Below are 23,027 nucleotides of genomic sequence, written 5' to 3'. Positions count from 1 at the left end.
AAAAGAGAACAACTTTTACGGGCCGGATTGGATTATGCGTTTCCACACGGATTCACATTTTTTTATACCACAATGAATCACATACATGTACGGTGAACATAGGTGACATAATACGTGTATTATTATTACATGTCGAATTAAGGAACCCTGATTGAGATGAATTACTCACGTTAAAAAAAAGTGCGACAAGGTGAAGAGAAGATTAAAGTTGTGTGGTTGGGACAAAAGTGGGCATTTCAAGCTGGAGGAAAACTTCAAATGGACAGTTTCCGGATTCCTTTCTTGCCTGCTTGTTAAAAATAAGGGGGCAAGTATCATGCAAAATTTATTGCGATCCAAGTATGCTTTATAAGTATTGTTAAGGAGGAAGTCGTCGTCGGTATGGGTTTCGTTCTTTGGCAGATTTTATCCTATTATTCGGATTAGTTCAAGTGTAAAACGTACACGGTTTGCGGTGCGGTACAACAATATCTTGGTGGATTGTTTAATAAAATGAAGGTTAAGGTTTTTGAGACACTGACCGACACATTTACCAACTGTTCCAGGTTGCGGGACTATCTGACCTTTTATAATTTGAGGCTAATGTTGTAATTACAAATGTAAATACACGAACTATGAATGTAGAGTTTTTCGAAATATTTTGAAATGGGCGGATTCACGAGTCGCTTGTTAATTCGAAATTAAAAGTAATTGTTTCGAGTTGGGGAAGATCGTGTCACTGCTTCATCTCTAAAAATGCCGACGCTCCTGCGAATTGCACTTTTGTCCAGGTGACCCTGGTGTGAGGTCAAACTGGACCTTAATTTTCATATGCGGTGTCATTTTAAAGGAAATTTCAATCGCCTTGACTAATTGTTTACGATCGTTTGACACGATTTTATTAATTATACCACTGGCTGGAATGGTTTTTGATTCATGTAATACTACTTTCCAAAATTGAATAAACATTTGAAAAAAGACGAACCCTTTGTCCCACAAAATATGTAAATGTGTGTACCAATACATATTTAGAACCCCCCTCAACCTGAGTGAACAAGTTAAAAGGGTCGCAGCAATGATAAATAAAAGATCGACCCTATATGCCCATACATTTTTGACTATTTGTCATATTTAGCATGTGTAGTAGCCATTTTATTTATTTGTTATCGCATCTCAATCCTCATGACCAAGTGAGAAACAAACACGAGTACGAGGACACTAATAAATATTCGAGCTGTCGAGTGTGGACACGGGGATTTAATGATATTGTTGTATTGTACGTACAGAGAAAATATGAGTAATCCTCATCAGGCTAATAAGCCTATTAAGAGATCAGTCCTTGTAGTACATAAACTGTTGCCAGATAAAATCCTTCACCAAAGACCCCGAAGGCACGGAGAGCAAAAGGTCCTCCCAATAACCGAGGAGCGTTTTTGAAGTGAAGATTTATGTACGAGTCCTTTAAGCAAGTAGGTAAACGTCGGCGGCAACCCTTAAAGACGGACTCGATCTGATGTGTAATCGATGATTGACACAATGTAGGACATTTGCTCGGCTCCTTTGTTCAAATCCTTTAATCCTGTTATACTCTTCTCCTCCTTATTTATTCATGATCGTCGTCGTCATAAATACCTTGTTGGATAAGGTAGGTGAAAAATAGAGGAAAATAATAATCGTTCAGGGCGTAGAGTAAGCTTCTTTTGCTGGAAAAACAGCAAAATTCCGATCTTTTCTAGTTGGCTTATGGACATGCTGAATTGTCCATTTTTATTGTTATCGTATCATTTTTATTTATTTGATGAACAATAAGTTTTCATATTTTCAGTGTTTCGTTTTCTTGAGGGTTTGCTACATTTCTTGCGCTGGAAAGGGAAAAAAGCGCAAGAAATGTAAGGCGCAAGAAACTACAAAAGAAAGTGCAAGAAATAATAAGAATAGCGGTCGTTTCTTGGGCCGTGCATTTCTTGCAGGTCAAAATACCTGCAAGAAACCACTATTATGTCTTGCAAGTGGTTACTACTTGCATCAAAAACACGGGATATTTTATTATAATTCACATTTTGAAAAATTCCTATCCCGTGGTTTCATTAGTATCCTGCTGAAACGATAACTGACTGCTCCATGAAGAGAGACCCATGATGACGGTGAGCATGTATTTATTAACTCGCAGCAATATAACAGACATGTTCACTCACTCACATCATAATGTAACAAAATCGGATGATTGGGTTTTAAGTGTGTCAATCTGGACAATAACATGACGACGTGATGAGGTATTAAGTGGGCATATATATTTTTGGAATGAGTGGCACTTCAGTATCACGCACAATCCAGGCTTCTTTTTCCATACTTGAAAACACTTAAAGCCCAGCAGCACATTAGTTTTCCCTTCCAGGGTCGGAATGCGGGGAGAAGAATGAATAAAAAATGCAGTTTTAGAGATCAATCCCATTCATCCAATCGAGGTGTGCGAGAGTGGGTTTATTAGCGATTGAAATGTATGGCTGTGGATCGTATGACTTATCCAGTGTTTCGTTTGGGAAGTCCTACTACTTTGGGAAGTCCTAAACTACTTTTGGACTGGACACCGTCCAAAAGCGTGTAAAACTGTATCAAATAATTTTGGACGTCCAGAATGCCCAATTTTGGGAAATGGGTGCACATATATTTAATTCCCCATTAATTTTGATCATTTTGGTGAGTCTGTATTCTGTAATACCATGAAATTTGGAAAAAACTTCTGTTTTATTAATAATAACATGTTTTATTATGAAAAACTGAGAAACTTTCTAAACCAAGCCGTACAGTATTAGAAAAAAATGCTCAGAATTAATGGGAAATTAAACACATGCGCCAACGGATTATCTAAAGATTTAATAACGAAGAATTTGCAACATTTTGCCTCATTTTCTATTTTGGACACTTTTCGCATTTGGGACGTTCAAAATTATGTGTCCAAAACTGGGTAAAACCCGATTTGGACAGTGGTTAAAAAACTACAGGGAAACCCTGGACTTAACATTACTGTAACTCTGTATGTAGGAACAGGAATAATGAGATGCGACAATTATGTGTTCGACTTGTGTGGTGGTGGTGATAGGTTGATAATAATAATAAGGACATTGAACAAAAAATCGATATATGTACAATAACGAAGCGATTCTGTGCCCCATCGAGTCTCACAAAAATTTAGTCACAGTGTAAAAGTGAACACGACGCTGAAAAACCAAACTTTACATCCAGGGAAGTGGACCCCCTCTGTTTCCAACCCTGTAATTATCACAATTTGACAGTATGTTCTTCTGGATGGGAAAAATATGTGTGTGTGGATTTATAAATGGGCATGAAATTCAATGAATTTTGATACCTTTCTGATTCACATGGCCCAGCTGGACGAGACTTGGTCTGCATTATGTAGTGGATGGGGGGATACATTTACGATACCACCGCAATATTTGGCGGATCGGTGGGGGTTCATTTTAAAATACCGCACACTGTGATTCCGAGTGGAAGTGGGGATGATGATTTGAAGTAGATTTTTAACAATCAAATTAAGCTTCTCATCTCACTCAAAAATTTATCGAGACAGATTGTAGGAATCATATCGTTGAATTTTTTAAAGGGTTGAGTGAGGAGGACACTTATCTGCCAAATAAAACGGTGCAGTTGTGTTATTTTTGGTTGTAAAGAGTGCAAACAATTACTGTCTCAAAATTATTGTCACGACGGATGTACTTGTACGCTTGCAATGAAGGTGTCCCAGGGTATGCTGTAAGATTTTGAGCAAGTTAGTGTCAATCTAGCACATATTCAAGTAGTACGAAATTTGTAAAGATACGATTTCCCAATGCGTTTGGCGGAGATACTTGCATCCGAAGAGGAGAAAACGCTCAGTAAAGTGCACAATTTTTCAACTTTACTGCGGATTTTTTGCTTTTTGGATGCAAATATCTCCGCCAAACGTTAGCATGGGTAGATCGTTCCATTCACGAATTTCATATTAACGAAATTCATGATCGATTGACACTAGTTTGTCCAAAATCGGAATGCATACGCTGGGAGATCTCCATTGTTAGTTTTTTTAACTCGAAAAGAAACTTATTTTTTTGATGGATTTATTCCAATGAAATGCAAGGAGTGCTACCTTTCCTGAATGAATGGGGGAGTTATCATATCTCGCTTAAGCTGAAGGCCAACAGAATATGAACAAACAAAGTAATCTTGCTGGATATCCATTGGAATCAGTGCGATTCATATAAAGTTTATTTATTGTGATTCATTGCACACATATGTGAATGAACACGTGCTCTCACAAAGGGACAAGATCAAGGAGACGAGAAATATAATGCGAAATGAAATGGGCTGCTTCCGGTCTGTCTTTGTTCATCGTAAAATTAGTTATTCAATCGTTTGGGTGGCATGGATCACGAGCGAGTCACATTATTCAAGTCATTCTTCAAGGGACCAAAATTCTTTGTTAAAATACAGTATTTTGATCTCCATTCTTGCCAGGGTTTGGATTTCCAGGGGTGTTACACCCACAAAAAAGATGAAAATCTACGTCGACACAACAGTCACACGAAATTGCGGGTTTCGTGAAGAAACTAACATTTTATTGCTGCCAAAGTACTTTATTTTTACAAAATCGTGAAAACAAAGTACCTTGCAGTGATGAAATGTTAATTTCTTCACAAAACGTATATTTTCGTATGACTGCTGCCTTCTCGACGTAGATTTTCGTCTTGTTGTGGGTGAAACACCCCTGGAAATCCAAACCCTGGGAAGAACAGAGATTAAAATACTGTATTTTGTCGAGACAAGGGTATTTGCAATGGTAATGAAAATATGAAGCATTTGGGAACCCTGATAAAATTCACGGTCAGAAATTCAATGCCAAACGTACACCAACATCGGAACTTTCATGGCTGGGAATTTGAGACGGAGCAAAACCTCGTGAGGCGACTAACGAGAGTAAAACCGTGTGAGTGACGATAAAAAAGTGACACTTTCTGAGACGTGATATTAGTTGGTGGTGGTGGTGGTGGTGAACTGCGTAGTGCGCCCTCCGCTGCCCCCTTCCGGCCAAGATCTCGGTTTTTGCCGTGGAAACGGAAACAGATCGTTGTTGCAGGAAATTCTAATTTTCAAACAAAGTAATCGACACATAATAAATAATTATAAATTAAAAAGTCAAACTGCTTGGTCAACTTGTTCAAGTTCATGCTCATCACGAACCCTGATTGTGTCTTGCGTCTTATCAGGTGGGTTTAGATGATTAGTTACTTAGTGGTTTATAGTTATTGATTTGTTGGGTGATATAATTTAATGCAGATCTGAAGCTACTACTACTAACTATTGTATTAATTAATTAATTCATAATTAAGTCGCAGTAGTAGATCTGAGTGTCAATTATTCATGGAAGATTAATAATTGCTCCTTCTCCTATTTTTTCTAGATGAGTGGAAAATGTGAGACTAGGCGAAGCTGAAATGACGTCAACTTTGTCGCCATCATAGGAAAACGTAGCCGTGGAGTGGTCGTCGTAGGGTCCCGTCTCTGTGTCAACAAATGTACCTGAGGATAAGAGATCAGTATCGTCACCTCCTCCTCCTCCACCACCGACCACCACGACTAGGTCTTATCCATCCCGAACCTACTACTTGGTCAGGATGGTTCATCGCTGCTGTATTTCGTCATGTGGGATGAACGTACGTGTCGCAGAGGCTAAAGGGCTGTCTTATCATGGGTTTCCGAATAAAGAACCACTTCGAGAACAATGGATTCAAGCCATAATTCCACATCTGGATAAACCCGAAGTTTTCAGACTTGTTCCAAAATACACGCGAGTTTGTTCACGACATTTTAGGAAGAAGGATTACTCTGTGGATATCAAAAAACGAGCCCGACTAAATTCAAGTAGTTACAAATGTGTTTTTAAATTATTGCACTTTTGATTTAAGTGTATGTATTTATTCATTTTTTTCAGATGCTGTACCATCGGTATTTCCACGAAAGAACTCGCCTATCGTAATCCCCGTCGTGATTGGGAGTCCTAGCAGGGCCAGTAAAACAATCAAACTAGAAGGAGCTGCTGGTCTGAGTACTAGCTCAGCCTCCACCACGAGTGATATTGTTCCTACTCCGAGAACAATTGGTCTTTCAACTTCACGAGCTTCAGATGATTCTTTACCCTCTTCTCTGAGTGGGTCGCCATTACTTTGCCCAGTATCGTGGAAGCTTGTCGACCGCAACAATTTGTTGGAGGATGGAACCACAAATAATCAAAACTTGAACAGTGGTGGCTGTTTAGACAGTCGTGAATTTATCTTTGAAGCAGCCACACTAAACGACGACCAGTTAACCTTACACGTGCGAGATGGTAGTAGCACTTTAGATAATTGTGGTGGTGGTGGGGGCGGCATCTCATCATCCAGCATATCACAAGAAGACTTGTCACAAAGTTCAAATTTCTCCCTCAACATTAACGAAGACAGTAACGAGGCTCCTCATAAGAAACGAAAGCGTCGAAAGTGGAACCGATCCGCGTTCGATCGACCTGCCAAAGGGAAAAAGAAAGTGGACGATGTGAACATTGACGGCGTTGGTGAAGCACTCGCAGAAATTAGTTTATCAACTCTGTTGGCCATCGCAACTCCAAATCTGCAACAAGACAAACAACAACACCACATCTTCGTCGGGGGCGCCATGAGCAGTGAAGCCAACAGTTCAATCATAAATAATAATCAAAACGTACCTGCAACAACAACGGCAACAGAGGGATCATCATCTTCATCAAGTGCTAACACAACTACTGCCATCATTTCTTCTATTTCTACGCCTACGACGTCTTCATCGTCTAATTTTCGAACAGTGACCTTATCCCTGTCCTCCTCTCATCACGACTTGGTCAACCAACATTTGAGCAGCATTGAGCAAGAGCTGCTCCAAAGCATACAGGCCGTCAGCCTTCATTGCGGTGGGGACGGGGATGGTGGCAATGTTGAGGAGCAGGAATTCATCGTGGGTGATTTGGACTCCCGCCTGCTCTCATCCATCTCTGGGCGACCACCCCCATTTGTGCACCATTCTAGCGAAGAGTCAATTTTTTCCACGACGGAAGAGGATGACCCCCTGTACCACATTTCATCCATGGATCCGAACAGTGTCAACTTGGAGTATCACCATCATCATTCCTCCACCCACACGGGACCCTCATCCATCAGCCCGACGACGGAGGACAACGGTGGTCTCCTCTCCCAACTTGTGAACGGGATTGGGCTCGATGAAGAGCGTGGCCCGACTTTGTTGGAGATTGAACATTTGGCTAATCATTTCAACTCTTCGCTCCTTACAGATTACAACAATACAGAGTTGTCGATTGGGTTGGGAGATTTGCATTTGCCCAGCGACGGGAAAGACGACAAGGGCGAAAGTTTAGAAGGTCTTTGCACAAATGAAGAAATTGAGCAACAACTTCTTCCCGACAAAAAATCGAGAGCAAGAGGTGGTGATGGTAGTAATCAGAAACTGGATTCAGCAGAGGGACATAATAATGCACGAAATGTTAATCGAGGTACACACATTTAATTAATTATTCTCTTGGTGTGAATTTGAAATCTAATATGCTCCCATTTCAATGTAAATTTGCAGATAGCACGCCATCCTTACTCATGGTTAAACCGCCGAGTGCACGGGCAAAGAAGAAAGCTCCAGAGAACGCGAGGCTGAACAGAGTTACCAAAAAGCATAAGAAGGAAAAGATATGTGGCCAGTTTTCCGTGGAGCGATTCAGCAATTCGGACAAGGACATTGAATATTACACTGGGTTTAATTCTTATCGGAATTTCGAGGCTTTCTTTCGCTCTCTAGAAGCGTATGTGGAACGTTTGCGTGTAACTGATGTCATGTTTGGAGTCGCTAATTTGGGCACGGTAAGTTAATTAAAGATTGATTGCTAAAAATCGTTATGTGTGCTTTAACGTAGAACTCGATGACTTATCACCAAAATCAGCACATTTTTAATCATTTCTCGGCTCTAAGAATTGATTTTACAATTCTGGACAACTAATTCGTAGAGCAGGGAATTGCCAATTAAAAAAATATTGTCCTTCTGGCGATAACTTATCGAGTCTTACGTTACCACAAAATGTTTGTGTATTTTAACTAAACTGTATTTATTTGTATTCCGTGTTACAGCTCCATTCCTCTTCCGAAACGAATGGTGGTGACTCCTCCACCGCCGAATGCAATTCTGACACTGGTCGTTCCACCCCTTCCGAGTTTATCCTCCCACTCCCACCTCCACCCGCGTATGACGAGCCGATAAAAAAGCGCCCATTTCATGGCCGATCCATGTCACGAATTGATGAATTGTTCATGACGATTATTAGACTGAGAAGAAAGTTACCTGAGAAAGTTTTGGGTCACATGTTTTGTATTTCACAACCCACCGTCTCTCGCATAATTCGAGCTTGGACGGTCCTCTTAAGCAAACTGATTGACTGTTACCCTATCGAAAGTAGCAGTAACACCGGAGAAAGTAGTAATACCACCAAGTCAAGTAAATCATCTACCTCAAAATCGTCATCTACCTCCACGACTTGCACCTCAACCTCCACCACGACGGGACCCGGATCAAATAAAGAGCATTCATACACAAGTCGAGGACTCGGCATCCCGGAATCGTTTCGCCAACTGTTTCACAGTGACCTCGCCCAATCCATTGTGGTCACATCGGTTACTGCTAAAGACAAGAAAACGGCACAGAAACCATCTCCCTCGTCGTCAACATCGTCCACTGTTACATCGTCGGCTGGGACATCTTCTGCAAAACGTTCCAAGAAGAGTCGGGTCGAAACAGTGGATCCTTTACTGCTCGAGGTGGTGGATGCCACGTCGTCGACCTCGAGGGATGATGAGCATGAGCAGCAGCTTTGTGATCTATTGGACGGCACACTGCACGATACCAACTTACTCTTTAGCCAGTTAGAAGTTGAAGAGTGTGACTTGTTTGCAGAATCATTTTGCAATTGATCGATCGAGCAAGTTTCTTCTCCCCACCAAAAAAAATGATACAGTTCCAGTTCCAGAATTGGGTCTTATTGTTATATATCCTGATATTACAGAATGTCCGATTAATTGCATAATGTTGTTTGTTTCGTTTTTAACTTTATTACTAATTATATTTACTACCATATGCAGTCCGCTATTATAAATCTGAGTTTATTAGTTAACTATTTACGCACGAGCAGAAGATGTATACACAGACGGATTACTATATGATAAGGAATAACAGCAAGGAATCGCCTCATCCATTGCATCACAGGAAGAAGAAAAGCAACTATAAACAATGCATTTACTTATTAACTAAACTAACCGGATACAGAAACGAAATTAATCTATAATAATATTCTTCGCCTCAATGTCTTATTTGGAATAGGAGTGATAAAAAATTAGTAGATTTCGTATTTTTGCGAAAAAGAGATTTATTAATTTGCCGCACACGTAATATGCGAGTCCCAACACACAAAATTGTACTGCCAAGTAATTAACTACAGTGGCATTTATTTATACAATAGTTTATCATTAGCTTGCGTACGCATTACCTGAAAAAAAGTTTAAAAGTTCTCTTCTCTAAAAAAAGTCCGGTCTTTGATGATGACATTAATTAACCAAGAGATAGATACTTGAACTAAGGAAACATTTCACTACATATATTCTCAAATTGTTGGTGAATCATCGATATAATACGAATTAAGGAAAACCCAGAAAAAAGATTTTTGTATTTTAGACATATTATTATGATATAACATTTTTATACAGATCAGTAGATATTTCGGCCGCTAATACACAATGCGGAATGAATTTATTCTCCTACTCAAACAATACATTTAATGAATGCTGGTTAAACTTGATATCCGGTAGTTTTAAGCAAGAAACGAATTTCTGTCATAATATTTAAAAGAAACATTGAAATTCTAGTTATTTTATTGTAATTCAAACATGTTGCATAAAAATAATAAAGTTTTATCTCGAACTTGGAAAAATGTAAGTTCTAATTGTTAGTTGGGACGGGACGGGATTTAATTAATTAGTCGTTGCTTCCCACCGATCAACTCATTCTCACACACATCGTAAAATGTACGAATCAACGGTTAGATTACCAGTTTTTGGTTTCCACGATTATTTGAAAGTCATATATCTTTTTACGGATCGTGTCAGATTTCCAGGTTGGCAATTCTTCTTACAAATGTCATAAAGGCATGCTAAAAGTTTCATGTCATAAAAGCGACACATTCACATAGGAAGGCAATTTATATGAATAAATGATACGAATCATTCTCAACTTTTTCATGAGAAAGCAGAGCATCTTCAACTAAACTATGTACATTCATATAAAGATATTTGTGGCAGCAGGATGAGGACCTGGATGGATATTCCATTCCGGTAGTAACCAAGTACATTTTCTTATTCTTGTATCTATCTATGCATCCTATTATTCTATTCCTCGTCCATGAATTCTTTCTCCCACGAGCTACACAACACTACATTATTTACTACACCTCATAGTAAGTAAGTAAGTACTTACTTCACTTTATATATATTAAGCATCACGGCACAAAACGTGGTGTAATGTAACGCAGTAAGAGTTCAACCCTTTCGCTTAAACCCTTCCTTTAAAGGATGCATTTATCCTCGTCTTTTTTTCATGCACTCATACAAACTCCTCAGCAGATGGTATCGTATCGTGTAGATGTACGTGTAAGCATCGTGGCGTTGGAGAAGAGGGGAAGAGAAGCAATTAAGCCCAGCTAAAACCACTTAAAGATCACGCTGTGTGTGCAGTTCGTACGTTTCTACGTCCATCCAATCCATCCATTATACTTTTCCTTCTTTGCTTTAATAATGGAATAGTAAAATCTACGTATGTATCTCTCGAGTTATTATTCCGTAAAGATTCATAGACTTTTTTAAAGGGAAATTCCAAAATCACCAGGAGCAGTAGAAAATTCCTACTAGATACGTCAGGGTTTAGTTAGTTTATTTGTGTTATTAGTCAGTGAGTGAGTGTGTCCCTTACTTACTTGCACAACCAACCAACTTCCTGCTTCCTGCTATTTTGGTTGGGTTTAAAAATTGTTGAATGAAACCGGAACTTTACTGGAGCTTGTCTGGTCTGGTGGGACGACCCTTTCTCGAACAAATAGTGATCATCATACGTATCTCATCTGCTGCTGATGTAGTGGGAAAAGACCACACCACTTCCGCTCTCTCTTCTTCTTGTACTCATTATCAAATGGTAAATGCAAGACACAAGAAAAACCGACTTTTTTTGCGTGCACTCGGCTTTTCTAGCTAGGTTAGCACAAAAAGTAACCAGTCCAGTATGTACATAGCAAAAAGGGTTGCTAAATTTCTGCTGCCTGAGACTGAAATCTAATCAGGTATCAGATTCACAAGTTGGTTATTCTCGTATTACTTACTACGGGCTGCTGCGAAATAAAATACAAGTCGGTGGTTACTTACTTGTAAACTTGCCTGTAAACAGTGGTTTGGTTTGGTTTGTGTGTTGTGAAGTTTAATATTACATTTTACATTACTCATCGACATCAACGACCAAGAAAGACCAAACCACTATCAAATTCTACTACTTGACTTGGTAGGATTGCTCACCTCGCTCGACATCTCCGTTTACTTTCTTTGCTTCCTTATTTAAACACAATTGTCATCATCATCATCGGGATAAAAAACAAGGCCGGAGTCGGGCTGGTTGGTTTGTTGGATATTGGATTTCGTAAACAGCATTTCTTTCTGCAGATTTCTGCAAGTAATACGAGAAGAAGAGAGCAGCTGAATGGTGGTGGTTGGTTGGTGGTTGAATGTAAACCTATTCCCAAGAAATTTATGATACAAGAGGAATTTGACTGACTACACTGACTTGTGATGTAAAAAAGTGCACGGTTAATAAATAGTTAACTAACTTTGATGACTGATGAGTCACAATAATATCTTCGTCGGACATAAAACTGTGTCTAGTTTTTTCTTGTGCGTTGTTATGTGATCATCTAGCTCTTGATATTGTTTAAGTACTCAACCAATTGTGTAGTGGATTTTGTTTAATTGACGTAAAAAAGTGATCGTGTAAACGACCGGCGATTTGAAAAGGGAGGAACGTCCTTAAGTCACTTGTCACTTTTCACTAAAGAGAAGAAAAGATGATATAATTTTGAGTCGTCATTTTGAGTTGTCAAGCAGTTAATCAAAAAGAAACTGGTGGGAATGATATTGCCCTTCGATAAGAACAAGAAAGAACCAACAACATGTCGCTACAATTACCAAGATTTCAGTCGAAAAAGAACAGTTTGGAATTGGAGAGGGAGCACTTTGAGAAAGGACAGGTGAGGATAAATGACATAATTAATCAAATGTTTAACAATTTGTTGATAAGAAGTTAATTTCCGCTTTAAGTCGGCGGCATATGCAGTGACGAAGAACTATCTTATCTTTAGCGGTCTGTAGGTGACCACGGTTCTTGCTTGACGTTAACGTATCACACTGTCCCCTTGCACTTGATTCTTCTTTGACAGTTATCTAAATGTACATACATTTAAAACCTTTGTTGTTCTACCTCGTATGACCACCCGTGCAATGCAATATCTTCTGTCCTCCATTAATACTACCTGACTTGTCAATTTTGACATGTCTATTACTTTTCCGCGAATTATTGTAAATATCATTCGTCAGCCGCACTAATTCCTGCCATGTACATAATAGTTTGATAGATAAGCTAAGCAAAGTGTACACGGATGAGAGAGTGAAACTACATATTATTACGAAAATGTATAACGATAAGAGTCAGGATGACGATAAGGCAGGATAGATAAGGATGTCCACCTAGATTAGTTATTAGGCATACACACAATCGAAAGTGAAATTCAACTAATTCAACTCAACCATCACTTTGGATCAGCCCCATCAAAAAGGCGATACCAAGCAAAATTAATTTAGCAAATTTATCATAATATTTAAACTCTGTGAGAGAGGATGTGATGGATACGTTGTAGATTGAATTAATTCAGTTTATTATTATTAAAGATGTGTGGTTAGTTTAGTTTAGTTTAGTTTAGCTTTTTGCTTCGGCACGATGCAATCTTGAGCAACGCCGTTGGTTTTACCAGCAGTCATTCAATCGTGATTTTTCCAGTGGGGGTTGTTTTTGGCAATGTGTTACTAATATTTATTGACTAATGGTTTAAATCGAGTGGGGTGCAAAGTTTACACTAATTTACGAGACGACAGTGCTTAACAATCTTTGACTTTTGTTAACATTTCCTGAAAATGTCCATCAAAATAGCAGACCGTGGAATGTATCCACTCTCCTCGTACTACCACAGAAAAGGAGAAAATTGTCCACCAGTGGATATGGTATGTTTCAAAAATGCCGTGCCAAAAAAAATCAACATTTCCAAGAACGACTGACTCGACTTTATAAATATTTGCACATTCTTTTTACCCTTTAAAAAATAGGATGCGTTTTCTTTTTTATAAATATGTTAATATGATGACACATAAGGTAAAAGTCACGTACGTATTTGGTCGGAGTCCATAAAAAAGTGGGCACAAAATTAATTTGATAAGTGACAAATACTTATCTTAAATAGGTTAGGTTTAGGTTACTAGCTGTTATCTCTAGTCTAGCAATACTAGTCTGCTAGTGATACCTGATAGTGTGAACCTATTTAAGATAACCTAACTCTAGGAAACAATAATATGACACTTCTGAAGTTAATTTCGTTTTGGAAAAAGTTCTGTCTCCTGTCATATTAAGCTCCTGTGTTAATTTTAGTTTTCGTGCCCACGGTTTGCATTTCGACACACGTATTTATTTATTTGATTTGTTTGACGTCATACTCGTACTAACTTAATTAACACTATTTGTTAGCAGTATATACTCATTTTATTTAATTTGCAGGCAACTTCGCTCTCCAAAGCCATCAATACTCAGGAGACGGCCGTAAAGGAGAAACATGTTCGAAGTACGTTTTACAAAAATTTATGATTTTCATTTCATACGCATTTTCTGTCATGTATTTGCTTATGTACATTTGTCTGCTTTTAAGTTTGTGCGTTTTTCATATAAAATGCTCTCAATCAAATTGCGATATACATTATCATTCGTTTCTACTCTTTTCAACACGGCTTTTGAGAATCACATGAGTGGTTTGAATGATGAGTAATCTGGACTGTCTCCTTCAGTAATCTAGTCGTATAGATGCACATTACACTTATCAATTAATTTTATTATATGTTCTGGAACGAATTTACAAATATTTGCTGCAATTAAAGAGTCAACTATGATAAGCAGAGGGCGGTTATGTATTTATTTTCAACTTGACGAATGGTCAAACTTTGTGCGTATGTTCACTAACTTTTATAGACCACTAAAATTTCAAAATATTTTTATGTATTGTTAATTCTGGGTTTTCAGACATAAACATGTCCGCTATTATTTACAAAATACGTGAATCTTTTACATATTTTTTTCAAAATTGCGTATACATATTTTGTAAATATTTCGACAATTTGAGACGAAATTTTATGCTCAAAGAAATTGGACCACAATAAATCCAGAATATTAAATTGCAAAATACAAATTTTCAGAAATTTTTATTTTTATTTCATACATAATTCGTAAATATTTTGACGTTTTTTTTCATAATTTTTCGTAAATACATAACCTCCCTCTGATGATAAGTTAGCCTATAAACTTGCTCAATATCACCATTGTTATGACGAAATTGAATAATATTTGTTTTTTCAAAACCGCAATGCAAACATTTGCAATTGCGCTACATGGGAAGTCGAAGTCATTCAAGAATAAAACGTGCCTACTGTCAGTGTCAAAGTTAAAGTCGAGGAATAACTGAATAATTCACGAGAAAAAAAAATCTGTTGGCATTAATCACACGGAAAAAACGTTAAAAAACGACTCGTTTAAAAATTGCATGAGTTATTTTCCGCTGATTTGAGTGTGGAAAAAAATGTGCAGTTTTTTTTAACAATTTTACTTATTATGCTGGCTGGTTCTCTCTCGCTTAACTTGGTCTGTCTGCACATACATAATGGGAGCCCATTATTGGTTACAATTACCGTGACAATTTTACTACACAGACTTTAACAATAATAAAAAAGGGAGCATTTTTTACTTTATGCAACGGCACACACGATACCAGTCATGAACATGATCACTACGTATTTATTACGGCTTCTGCGACTGGCACAAACTTTTTTTTTACAAGTATGCACCACATCACGGACAGAAGAACATCGTAATTCAAACCACGGTTTAACAAGGCGAATTTTTATTTCCTGAATCTGCTTGCTTATTAACCTACATATTTATTTTGTCGTGAAATGAAATTATTTCGAAATGCAGAAATAATTATGATCTAATGTAACGTGGTCTCATAATATGTGATAAAATGTAAAATTTTCATGTATGATTTAGGTGCCATCATCGGAACGTATCAGGAACGCGGTGCCTCCACATTTTGGGAATGCGTTCATCGCCTTCCCACCAAAGAACATGCCGTTCTTTGCTGGAAGTTTTGCTTCGTTCTTCACAAGGTGTGTATGTGATGAATTAATCACTCATTGTTCTTATTATTGAGGCAAAAAACAATTACCTACTCATGAATGCAACCACGCTAAACCCGTAAAATTACCATATGGTGACACAATGCAACGACTTTTAACGGTAACTGAATTTCATGAATCCTTCGCTATTTGTATTCATGAACTGGCTGACTGACTGAACCACTTAATTGGCTCGGGTTGCAAGTTTAAGTAAAGTTTTATTGTTGTGGTACATACTTATTGTACCCTCTTTCGTGACCAAGATGAAAACAATATGCATTGTTTGTTGCCCATTTGAGAAGGGTGTGTGTGTTTAGGATTGTTTATTTATTTAGGAACAAATGGCAATCTGAGACATCAGGTCTTTATTTAAATTCTGATTCTTGTAGGTGTTGCGAGAAGGACATGAGAATGTTATTCGAGACTCGCAACGGTACAAACCAATGTTGCGAGAGTTGGGCAAGTTTTGGGTAATTATAATGAGATGCTTTACACTTCCCGGAAGGAGAATTAAAGTAAAATGGATGCTAATTAATTATGTAGGGTCTCTTGAAATCCGGATTTGGAGGTTTGATTAAGGACTACTGTGCCCTTCTCGAGATAAAATTGACCTTTCACCTGAGAAATCAAAGAATTCCGGGGAATCTGGATATGGACTATGCGGACCTGGTTAATTCCGTGGGGGACAATGAAGACGCATTGTATGAATGTCAACCTCATATGTAATTAATTGTTCACGGTTCTAACTACAGGATTATGTTTGTTTAGTTTCCAACTCTCTGTGGAAATGCTGGACTATTTGGATGCTATTTTGGAGCTACAGGCTGACAGTATGTTGTTAATACTGAAATTCATAAATTATTTTTTCAATGGATTATTTTGCCCGTAGTCTTTAAAACGATGGACCAGTCTCGCTGCAACTCCATGACGCCTGCAGGTCAATGTCGGCTCACACCGTTAATCCCGTGTATTCAAGATTCCATGATTTTGTACGACTATACAACAAAAATCTTGTTTCATCTTCATTCGAGTAAGACCGAATTATCAAACAATAAAAAGACCAAAACTACACAAACTTTTGGATGAATTCTAATGAAAATTGTGTCTATTTATGATAGAACTTTCTCCAGACCTGTTGGAAGGACATAGGCAACGATTCCTCAAAGTTTTCCGAGAACTTTCCCAACTTTATGAGAAAACTATGAGTCTGCAATACTTTAAAAATCTTATTGCTATTCAACTTCTCCCCAAAGTAAGCCCTATTACAAGCACTAATGAACAGAGGGCGGATATGCATTTGCACCGATGAAACATCGGTGAAATATGTATTTAATATTCATGAAAAAAACGCTAAAATATTTACCAATTATGCACGAAAAATATAATAAGAATTTTCACAAAATTTGTATCAATGCTCACACCGGGGTCTAATTTCTTCGAGGAAACAGTTCTTGTTATATCGTTGAAATGTTTACAAGATATGCATATATTTTTTTTTAATGTGAAAAAGATTTCTGTATTTTCAAATAATAGAGGAAACATTTATATGTCTGAAACCTAGAAATGTGTGACAATATGAAAGAATATTTTGAAATTTTAGTGATCTATAAGAGTTAGGCAACACTCGTCAGCAACTGAAAAAGTTGAAAATAAATACATCTCCGCCCTCTGCAGTAATGAATCACTATTGAATGTGTACTAATATTTTCCCTTCTCAACTTTTTCAGAACCCACCAAACTTTCTTATCCAATCAGACATTGAAAATTACGAAACGAGGAAAGTCACCGTATACAATTCCGGTGATTTGATCGATGTTGATAATGACGAGACTAACAAAACGAACGAATCCCGATCAAGCTCTCCTGATTTGCAGCTAATACAGATGGAAAGGTGATACAAATATATAACATCTCTTGCAAGCTCATTATTTACTCGTATTTACTGGCCTTTTGTTTGGCACACAGGGAGCGAGACAAGCGGATAAGAGAACTTGAAGATGAAGTGAAACGCTTGAACGAGTACATTGTCCAATTGAGAGAACAGGCTGGGCGACGCATCCGTGAATTACAGGCAGAAATTAGCCTATTGACTGACCAGTTGACAGATAAAGTGAATATCATATTTTATCCAAAACGGATTTTAGGTGCATATATTTAATGCGACTATTATGACTTGTAGAATTCTGAAATTGGGGCGAAAGATAGAAAAATTGCCGAGCTGCTCTCACATGAATGCAAAATCCCCAATGATATTGCTGAACGGATGGATGTTGCTGAAAGTACGGAATTAACAATGAACCACAACAGCCTTTCTAGAATAATTTGCAATTTTTGTTTTACAGAAAAAAATGTTGGGCTAGAGGAAAAGTTCAGCAAGATGAAAAACATGTACACAAATTTGCGAGAGCAGCATGTCGATTTACTACGGAAGGTGAGGCAGCAGTTTTTAATTATATTTGAATTTATTTTTAAAGAAAATCACATTTTAATAAGCTTTCAATGCAAATTCTTAGTGAAACAACTTCAGTCAAACTAATTTGAGTTCTTGCCTACTATTTCTATTGTCAACTATTTCTAACCTGTAACATTTCTTATATTAAAATCTGTACTAAAGTAACTTGAGATCAATCAAATACAATTTTTGTTTTTTTATTACTAATAACACCATTTTTCCCTCGTTTACTTCAATCTTGAAGGTGCTGAGGAGTAGCATATTACTAAATTGATTTACTACGCAGCAAAATCTAATTCAAATTGTATATTCTGGATGGGTTTTAACTATACTTTAATCGTTGATATAGAAAGGAGCATCGGACAAGGAAATTGGAGAGCTGCGAAAAGTTGTGGATGGACAGAGCGAAATGAGTTCTTTGGTCGAGGTGAGAAATAATTATAAAAATATTTGTACCTTGATGGCAGATTTCAATGATTTATGTTTACAGAGCCTGCGAAAAGAGAAGGAAGAAGTGGAATCTAATCTGTTTAACAAATTGTCCAAAAAGGATACGCAAGTAGAAGAATTGGACAGTATCGTGGTGGAGTTAAAATCTCAAATCGAGGTATAACACACATAAGTTAACGTAGGACTAGACGACCCATCACTAAAATCATCGAAATTATCACATTTTTAATTATTTCTCGTCTCTGGGAATTTATTTTAAAATTCTGCACCTCAAATTTGTAATGAGTAAGTTGATTAATAGAATGGCGGAGAGTTTTTTAAACCAGTTTCGATGAGTTCCAATTTTTCTGAAGGTTTCTTAAACTTGGGATCTCCTTCAAAAACGGTTAAGATTTGGAGTCTACATTTTTTTAATTGACAACGACCTGAGAGCTGGGAAATGATTAAAAATGTATTGATTTTGACGATTTTGGTGATAGGTCATCGAGTCCTGCGTTAATACTATTTTATGCTGGGCACTATAAAAGCTTATGCTAATTTTATTTTCGTGGCATTTGCAGTCGATAGAAAGTGCCAAGAAAAAGATAGAGTCTGATTTGGAGACTGAGCTGACAAAGGCAAAAAATGAAATTGAAATGTTACTCGGTGGTAGTTCGTCGCTCGAGAAATTAAACAAGGTATAAAAACGATGCTAACAAATCGTTCAAACCTTCATAAACCTAACTGATTTAAAAAAATTTTCCAGTCTCTCGTCGACCAATTGGACACCTTATCCAAGAAGTGTGACGTCCTTGGTGACGAATTGGCATTGACTGCCAGTTCTAGAGACAACTTATCCAAAAAGTGTGATGATGTTGCAGACGAATTAGCACTGACGGCAGGTGACAGGGATAATTTGTCCAAGAAGTGCGACGACCTTGTTAATGAATTAGCACTGGCTACCGGGGCCAGAGATAACTTATCCAAAAAGTGTGACGACGTCGCCGACGGATTAGCACGAGCAGCAGGTGACAGAGACAACTTATCCAAAAAGTGCGACGACCTTGCGAACGAATTAGCACTAGCTGCCGGGGCCAGGGATAACTTTCAAAGTCAAATCAACGATCTACAACGGCAAATCCAGGACAATCAGAAAAATATGGAAAACGAGTCAATCCAGCGATACAACGAGCTTCTAAGTAAGGAACAAAACTCGAATTTATTCATAAAACATATAGTCGTTGTACGTGCAAAAGTTCTCGGTTGAGAAACCAGTCTGTAACACAACTTGTCGCCATCAAAGCCAATTGGAAACAGAAGTTGTCAGATGAAAATCCGGGAAAACTGTGACATGTTACGAAGTTTCATATCTCCCTAAAATGGATCCTCTGGAACTTCTGTTTCCAACTGCTTTTAACGGCGACAAATTCTGTTACAGACTGGTTTCTCAAACGACAACTTTTGCACGAACAGCGACGATATCACTTTCTGTAAATTTAATTCTGAATTTCGCTTCACCTTTTAGACGTCTGCATTCAGGAATGTGAAGGAATCATGCGTAAAACAATTGAAGACTTGGAAAATCCTCTCCTCACCGGAGGAACGGGAGCGTTGGACCATTTCATCATAAATTGTCGGGGAACTGGTCAAATTATCGGGTTGATGGAGGCGGCAACTAAAAGTGGCTACTCGGCATTCCCATCCTTACGCGAAATCCTGGAACGTGTCCCTCCCTTCACACACCACATGGTTAATCTCATTCTGCATGGAAGTGCGACTTCTCAAACCTCGGCAGATATTCAAAAGGGAGACGGTAAGTTATAAACTCAAGTTTATAACTTTATGGAATAATTATAAAAAATATTTCGTTTCCTCAGAAATGTTGGGAGACTGTAGAAATCTAGGATCGTCCATACTTTCCCTGTTGGGCGCAATTAGAACGAGACTGAGCGGAAAACAGGTAAATAATTAATCAGGGAGGTTTGCTACGGTTTTAACTACTATGCAAAACCGGTTTGGACACCGAATTTTGGACGTCCTAAACGTCTAAAAGTATCCAAAATAGAAAATTTGGCAAGATAAGGCAAGATGTTACAAAAAGTAGTTTTGGACGTCCAAAACGAAACGCTAATTTATATGTATACATATGCATATATTGTTATTTGAACGCCAATTTTGTATTTTCCTAGTTGGCCGACCCCTACAACGAGATCAGAGACAAGCTTCAAAAACTATTATCTACCGCATCCAGTCTTGGAAGCTCCCTGACACCCGAAGCCGACGCGGCTGAAGCTCTGGAAAATGAGCTTCTTGCCATGGAACGTGCTATTGAAGAGGCGTCCAAGAAGATGGAAGAAATGTTAAAAAATTCAAGAGAATCGCACACCGGAGTCAAACTCGAAGTGAATGAAAAGTTGATTGATTCTTGTACCACGTTGATGAATGCCATCCGACTTTTAGTCCAACGAGCGAAATTCTTACAGTCTGAAATTGTATCGCAGGGGAAGGTATTTGAATGACTATAAAATAAGGCTATCCCGAGTAAAAATTTGAACATTAAATGCGCAGAATGCTTCTAGTTTTTGTCGATTTCTACTCGGGACTAATAAGTGATATCTTCAATGGTAACAATTGACTACTTAATTATTTATATACAGGGATCGACATCGGTGAAAGAATTTTATAAACGGAACCATCAATGGACCGAAGGTCTTATTTCTGCTGCAAAAGCGGTTGGTGGTGGTGCTAAGTTTTTACTGTGAGTTGTACCCTTAAACTTTCAAAGGTCACTTAAACACACATTTTTATCCATGTTATTTAATTCTTTTACAGAGAGAGCGCAGACAAAGCCGTGACTAATCCCACAGCAGGATTTGAACTGTTGATCGCCTCTTCTCAAGATATTGCAGCTAGTACAATTCAATTAGTTGTGGCTAGTCAAGTCCGGGCGGATCGAAGTTCTCAAAACTTGTCTCTATTAAAGCAAGCGTCAACCGGTGTCAAAACGGCGACTGCTGGTGTAGTTGCAACTGCAAAGGATTGTGCTCAGTTAATTGAAGAATCAGGTTAGCCAACACTTTTCGCGTTTTGATCACTATTACGGTATCCCAATTTTAACCACACACCAAATTAATCCATAATTTCTCTTCTTTTTTTGCAGACGAAGTTGATCTAGCCAAACTGTCTACTCATAACGCGAAACGACTGGAGCTAGAAACACAAGCGGAAGTGCTCAGACTTCAAACCGAGTTGGAGAAATCCCGCATGAAACTATCCGCCTTAAGGCAACACCACTACCACAATTCAGACTAATCACGTATTTGTATTGTACACATTCGCCAAGAAATCAGTCCACACCATCGTCAACGTTCCGAATGCACGCCTTCTCATTTGTATCTGTATTTATTAGTAATTTATATGCTACGCGACTACTGCTATTACTGTTACAAATAGTATTGCTCTATATATATTAGATCATTAGCTTATGTACACGAGCCCCCCACCCACCCACCGACTGGTAGTATCAATCATTAGCCTGTCGTCGAGTCGAATCGACCATAAAAACTTTTCTGCACATTTACTCTGATTCCTTACTCTTCTGCCGGCGCGACGAGATCGAGTGGTTCAATAGTTTTCTAATTTTAATTACTATGTTGCTTATCATGATTTCGTGTCATTTATGTCATTTATGTTTATGAAACAAAAATCTATCCGAGTCACAAGTAACAAGAACATTATTAATTGTGCTTTGATGTATTGATCAAACCCGATTTAACAATTTAAGAACATAATATATTTATAAAATGTGGGACACATTTTCAAATAAGTTAACCCTTAAGTTAACCTAATTACCTAATTGTAATACTTACTTTACAATATAATTATTACTGTGTTGCTTTTCTGTTTAGCCATCGCTTAATTTTTTATTACCAAACTCTTGTAATGTATAACTTTTGAAACGTATTGATAATCTTTTACACTTGAACTTTACTACGTGACTCTGCTCCTCCTCTTCCTATTACTATTTACGTCATGTTAACCAAAGAGTGCAAAATAATGTGTACAAGAAATAACGAAACGAAACAATCCTTACTTTGAGTTTAAAAAAACAAGTATTATTATTCGATGTGACGGTGTGAGTTGAACAATTAATACCGACAAGAAGAAGAATATTAATGATGATGATGATGTAAGAAGAGTAATAATATTTATTACCTAAATCTATAAAGTCTATTACCTATTTACCTAATAAGTTATAGGAGCCCACAATTTTATAAAATGCTATAATTGTATACTTCTTACTACTTGATCAGTTCTTTGTTCCTTTCTATTTATAATACTGTTGATTCTGTATCATTAAAATATGTAATAGCAAGGAGTGAACTAATAAAGCCTGAAGCCAGCCACATAAATACATAAACTAGTCCATTTTACTAACTTGAGTTACTTTCACTGTACTCGAGCACATGCAAATTATTATCTTCCGTCCGGGTGCATAAAATTACTTGGACATGTTACACGTCAAGTACGT

At 37.7% G+C, this 23,027-nt stretch overlaps 2 protein-coding genes and 1 long non-coding RNA gene across 4 annotated transcripts; 2 read left to right on the top strand and 1 right to left on the bottom strand.

The window, feature by feature from the left end:
* The first annotated feature begins 5,065 nt into the window (after nucleotides 1-5,065).
* On the top strand, nucleotides 5,066-9,496 carry LOC110858072. The gene is made up of 5 exons (XM_022106725.2): nucleotides 5,066-5,240; nucleotides 5,435-5,895; nucleotides 5,966-7,552; nucleotides 7,630-7,910; nucleotides 8,176-9,496. The coding sequence occupies exons 2-5, from the start codon at nucleotides 5,649-5,651 to the stop codon at nucleotides 9,010-9,012; spliced, it is 2,952 nt and encodes a 983-aa protein (XP_021962417.1). The 5' UTR covers nucleotides 5,066-5,240; nucleotides 5,435-5,648; the 3' UTR covers nucleotides 9,013-9,496.
* Nucleotides 9,497-9,770: 274 nt separating this feature from the next.
* LOC118438363 lies at nucleotides 9,771-11,879 on the bottom strand. Its single transcript, XR_004836713.1, has 2 exons — nucleotides 11,653-11,879; nucleotides 9,771-11,471 (listed from the first exon to the last, which is right to left on the bottom strand). It is a non-coding gene; the product is annotated as an uncharacterized LOC118438363 (long non-coding RNA).
* LOC110858050 (huntingtin-interacting protein 1) lies at nucleotides 10,839-22,916 on the top strand. Of its 2 annotated transcripts, XM_022106699.2 has the most exons (23): nucleotides 10,839-11,218; nucleotides 11,878-12,377; nucleotides 13,952-14,015; nucleotides 15,488-15,606; nucleotides 16,005-16,085; nucleotides 16,159-16,316; nucleotides 16,384-16,445; nucleotides 16,505-16,645; nucleotides 16,734-16,867; nucleotides 17,343-17,506; nucleotides 17,581-17,725; nucleotides 17,795-17,894; nucleotides 17,958-18,046; nucleotides 18,417-18,494; nucleotides 18,558-18,674; nucleotides 19,078-19,194; nucleotides 19,263-19,695; nucleotides 20,022-20,309; nucleotides 20,374-20,456; nucleotides 20,686-21,003; nucleotides 21,154-21,254; nucleotides 21,329-21,561; nucleotides 21,657-22,916. In XM_022106699.2, the coding sequence occupies exons 2-23, from the start codon at nucleotides 12,300-12,302 to the stop codon at nucleotides 21,806-21,808; spliced, it is 3,255 nt and encodes a 1,084-aa protein (XP_021962391.1). In that variant the 5' UTR covers nucleotides 10,839-11,218; nucleotides 11,878-12,299; the 3' UTR covers nucleotides 21,809-22,916. The 2 variants fall into 2 exon arrangements, with proteins under 2 accessions (XP_021962391.1, XP_021962390.1); XM_022106698.2 differs by lacking the exons at nucleotides 10,839-11,218; nucleotides 11,878-12,377 and adding an exon at nucleotides 12,940-13,404.
* Nucleotides 22,917-23,027: the final 111 nt, after the last annotated feature.

This window comes from Folsomia candida, unplaced genomic scaffold (genome assembly GCF_002217175.1).
Source record: "Folsomia candida strain VU population unplaced genomic scaffold, ASM221717v1 Fcan01_Sc020, whole genome shotgun sequence".
NCBI classification, from domain to species: Eukaryota; Metazoa; Arthropoda; class Collembola; order Entomobryomorpha; family Isotomidae; genus Folsomia; species Folsomia candida.
Note: the sequence above shows the minus strand (reverse complement) of the source record. Positions and strands in the feature narration are given on the sequence as shown.

Bases quoted from the DNA above. Each gene is read 5' to 3' on its own strand.
- LOC110858072 (XM_022106725.2), top strand. From the start codon at position 5,649: ATGGTTCATCGCTGCTGTATTTCGTCATGTGGGATGAACGTACGTGTC. The intron at 7,553-7,629 runs GTACACACATTT...GTAAATTTGCAG, and splicing joins TGCACGAAATGTTAATCGAG to ATAGCACGCCATCCTTACTC. The intron at 7,911-8,175 runs GTAAGTTAATTA...TCCGTGTTACAG, and splicing joins GAGTCGCTAATTTGGGCACG to CTCCATTCCTCTTCCGAAAC.
- LOC110858050 (XM_022106698.2), top strand. From the start codon at position 13,318: ATGTCCATCAAAATAGCAGACCGTGGAATGTATCCACTCTCCTCGTAC. The intron at 16,446-16,504 runs GTATGTTGTTAA...TTTTGCCCGTAG, and splicing joins TTTGGAGCTACAGGCTGACA to TCTTTAAAACGATGGACCAG. The intron at 17,726-17,794 runs GTGAATATCATA...TATGACTTGTAG, and splicing joins CTGACCAGTTGACAGATAAA to AATTCTGAAATTGGGGCGAA.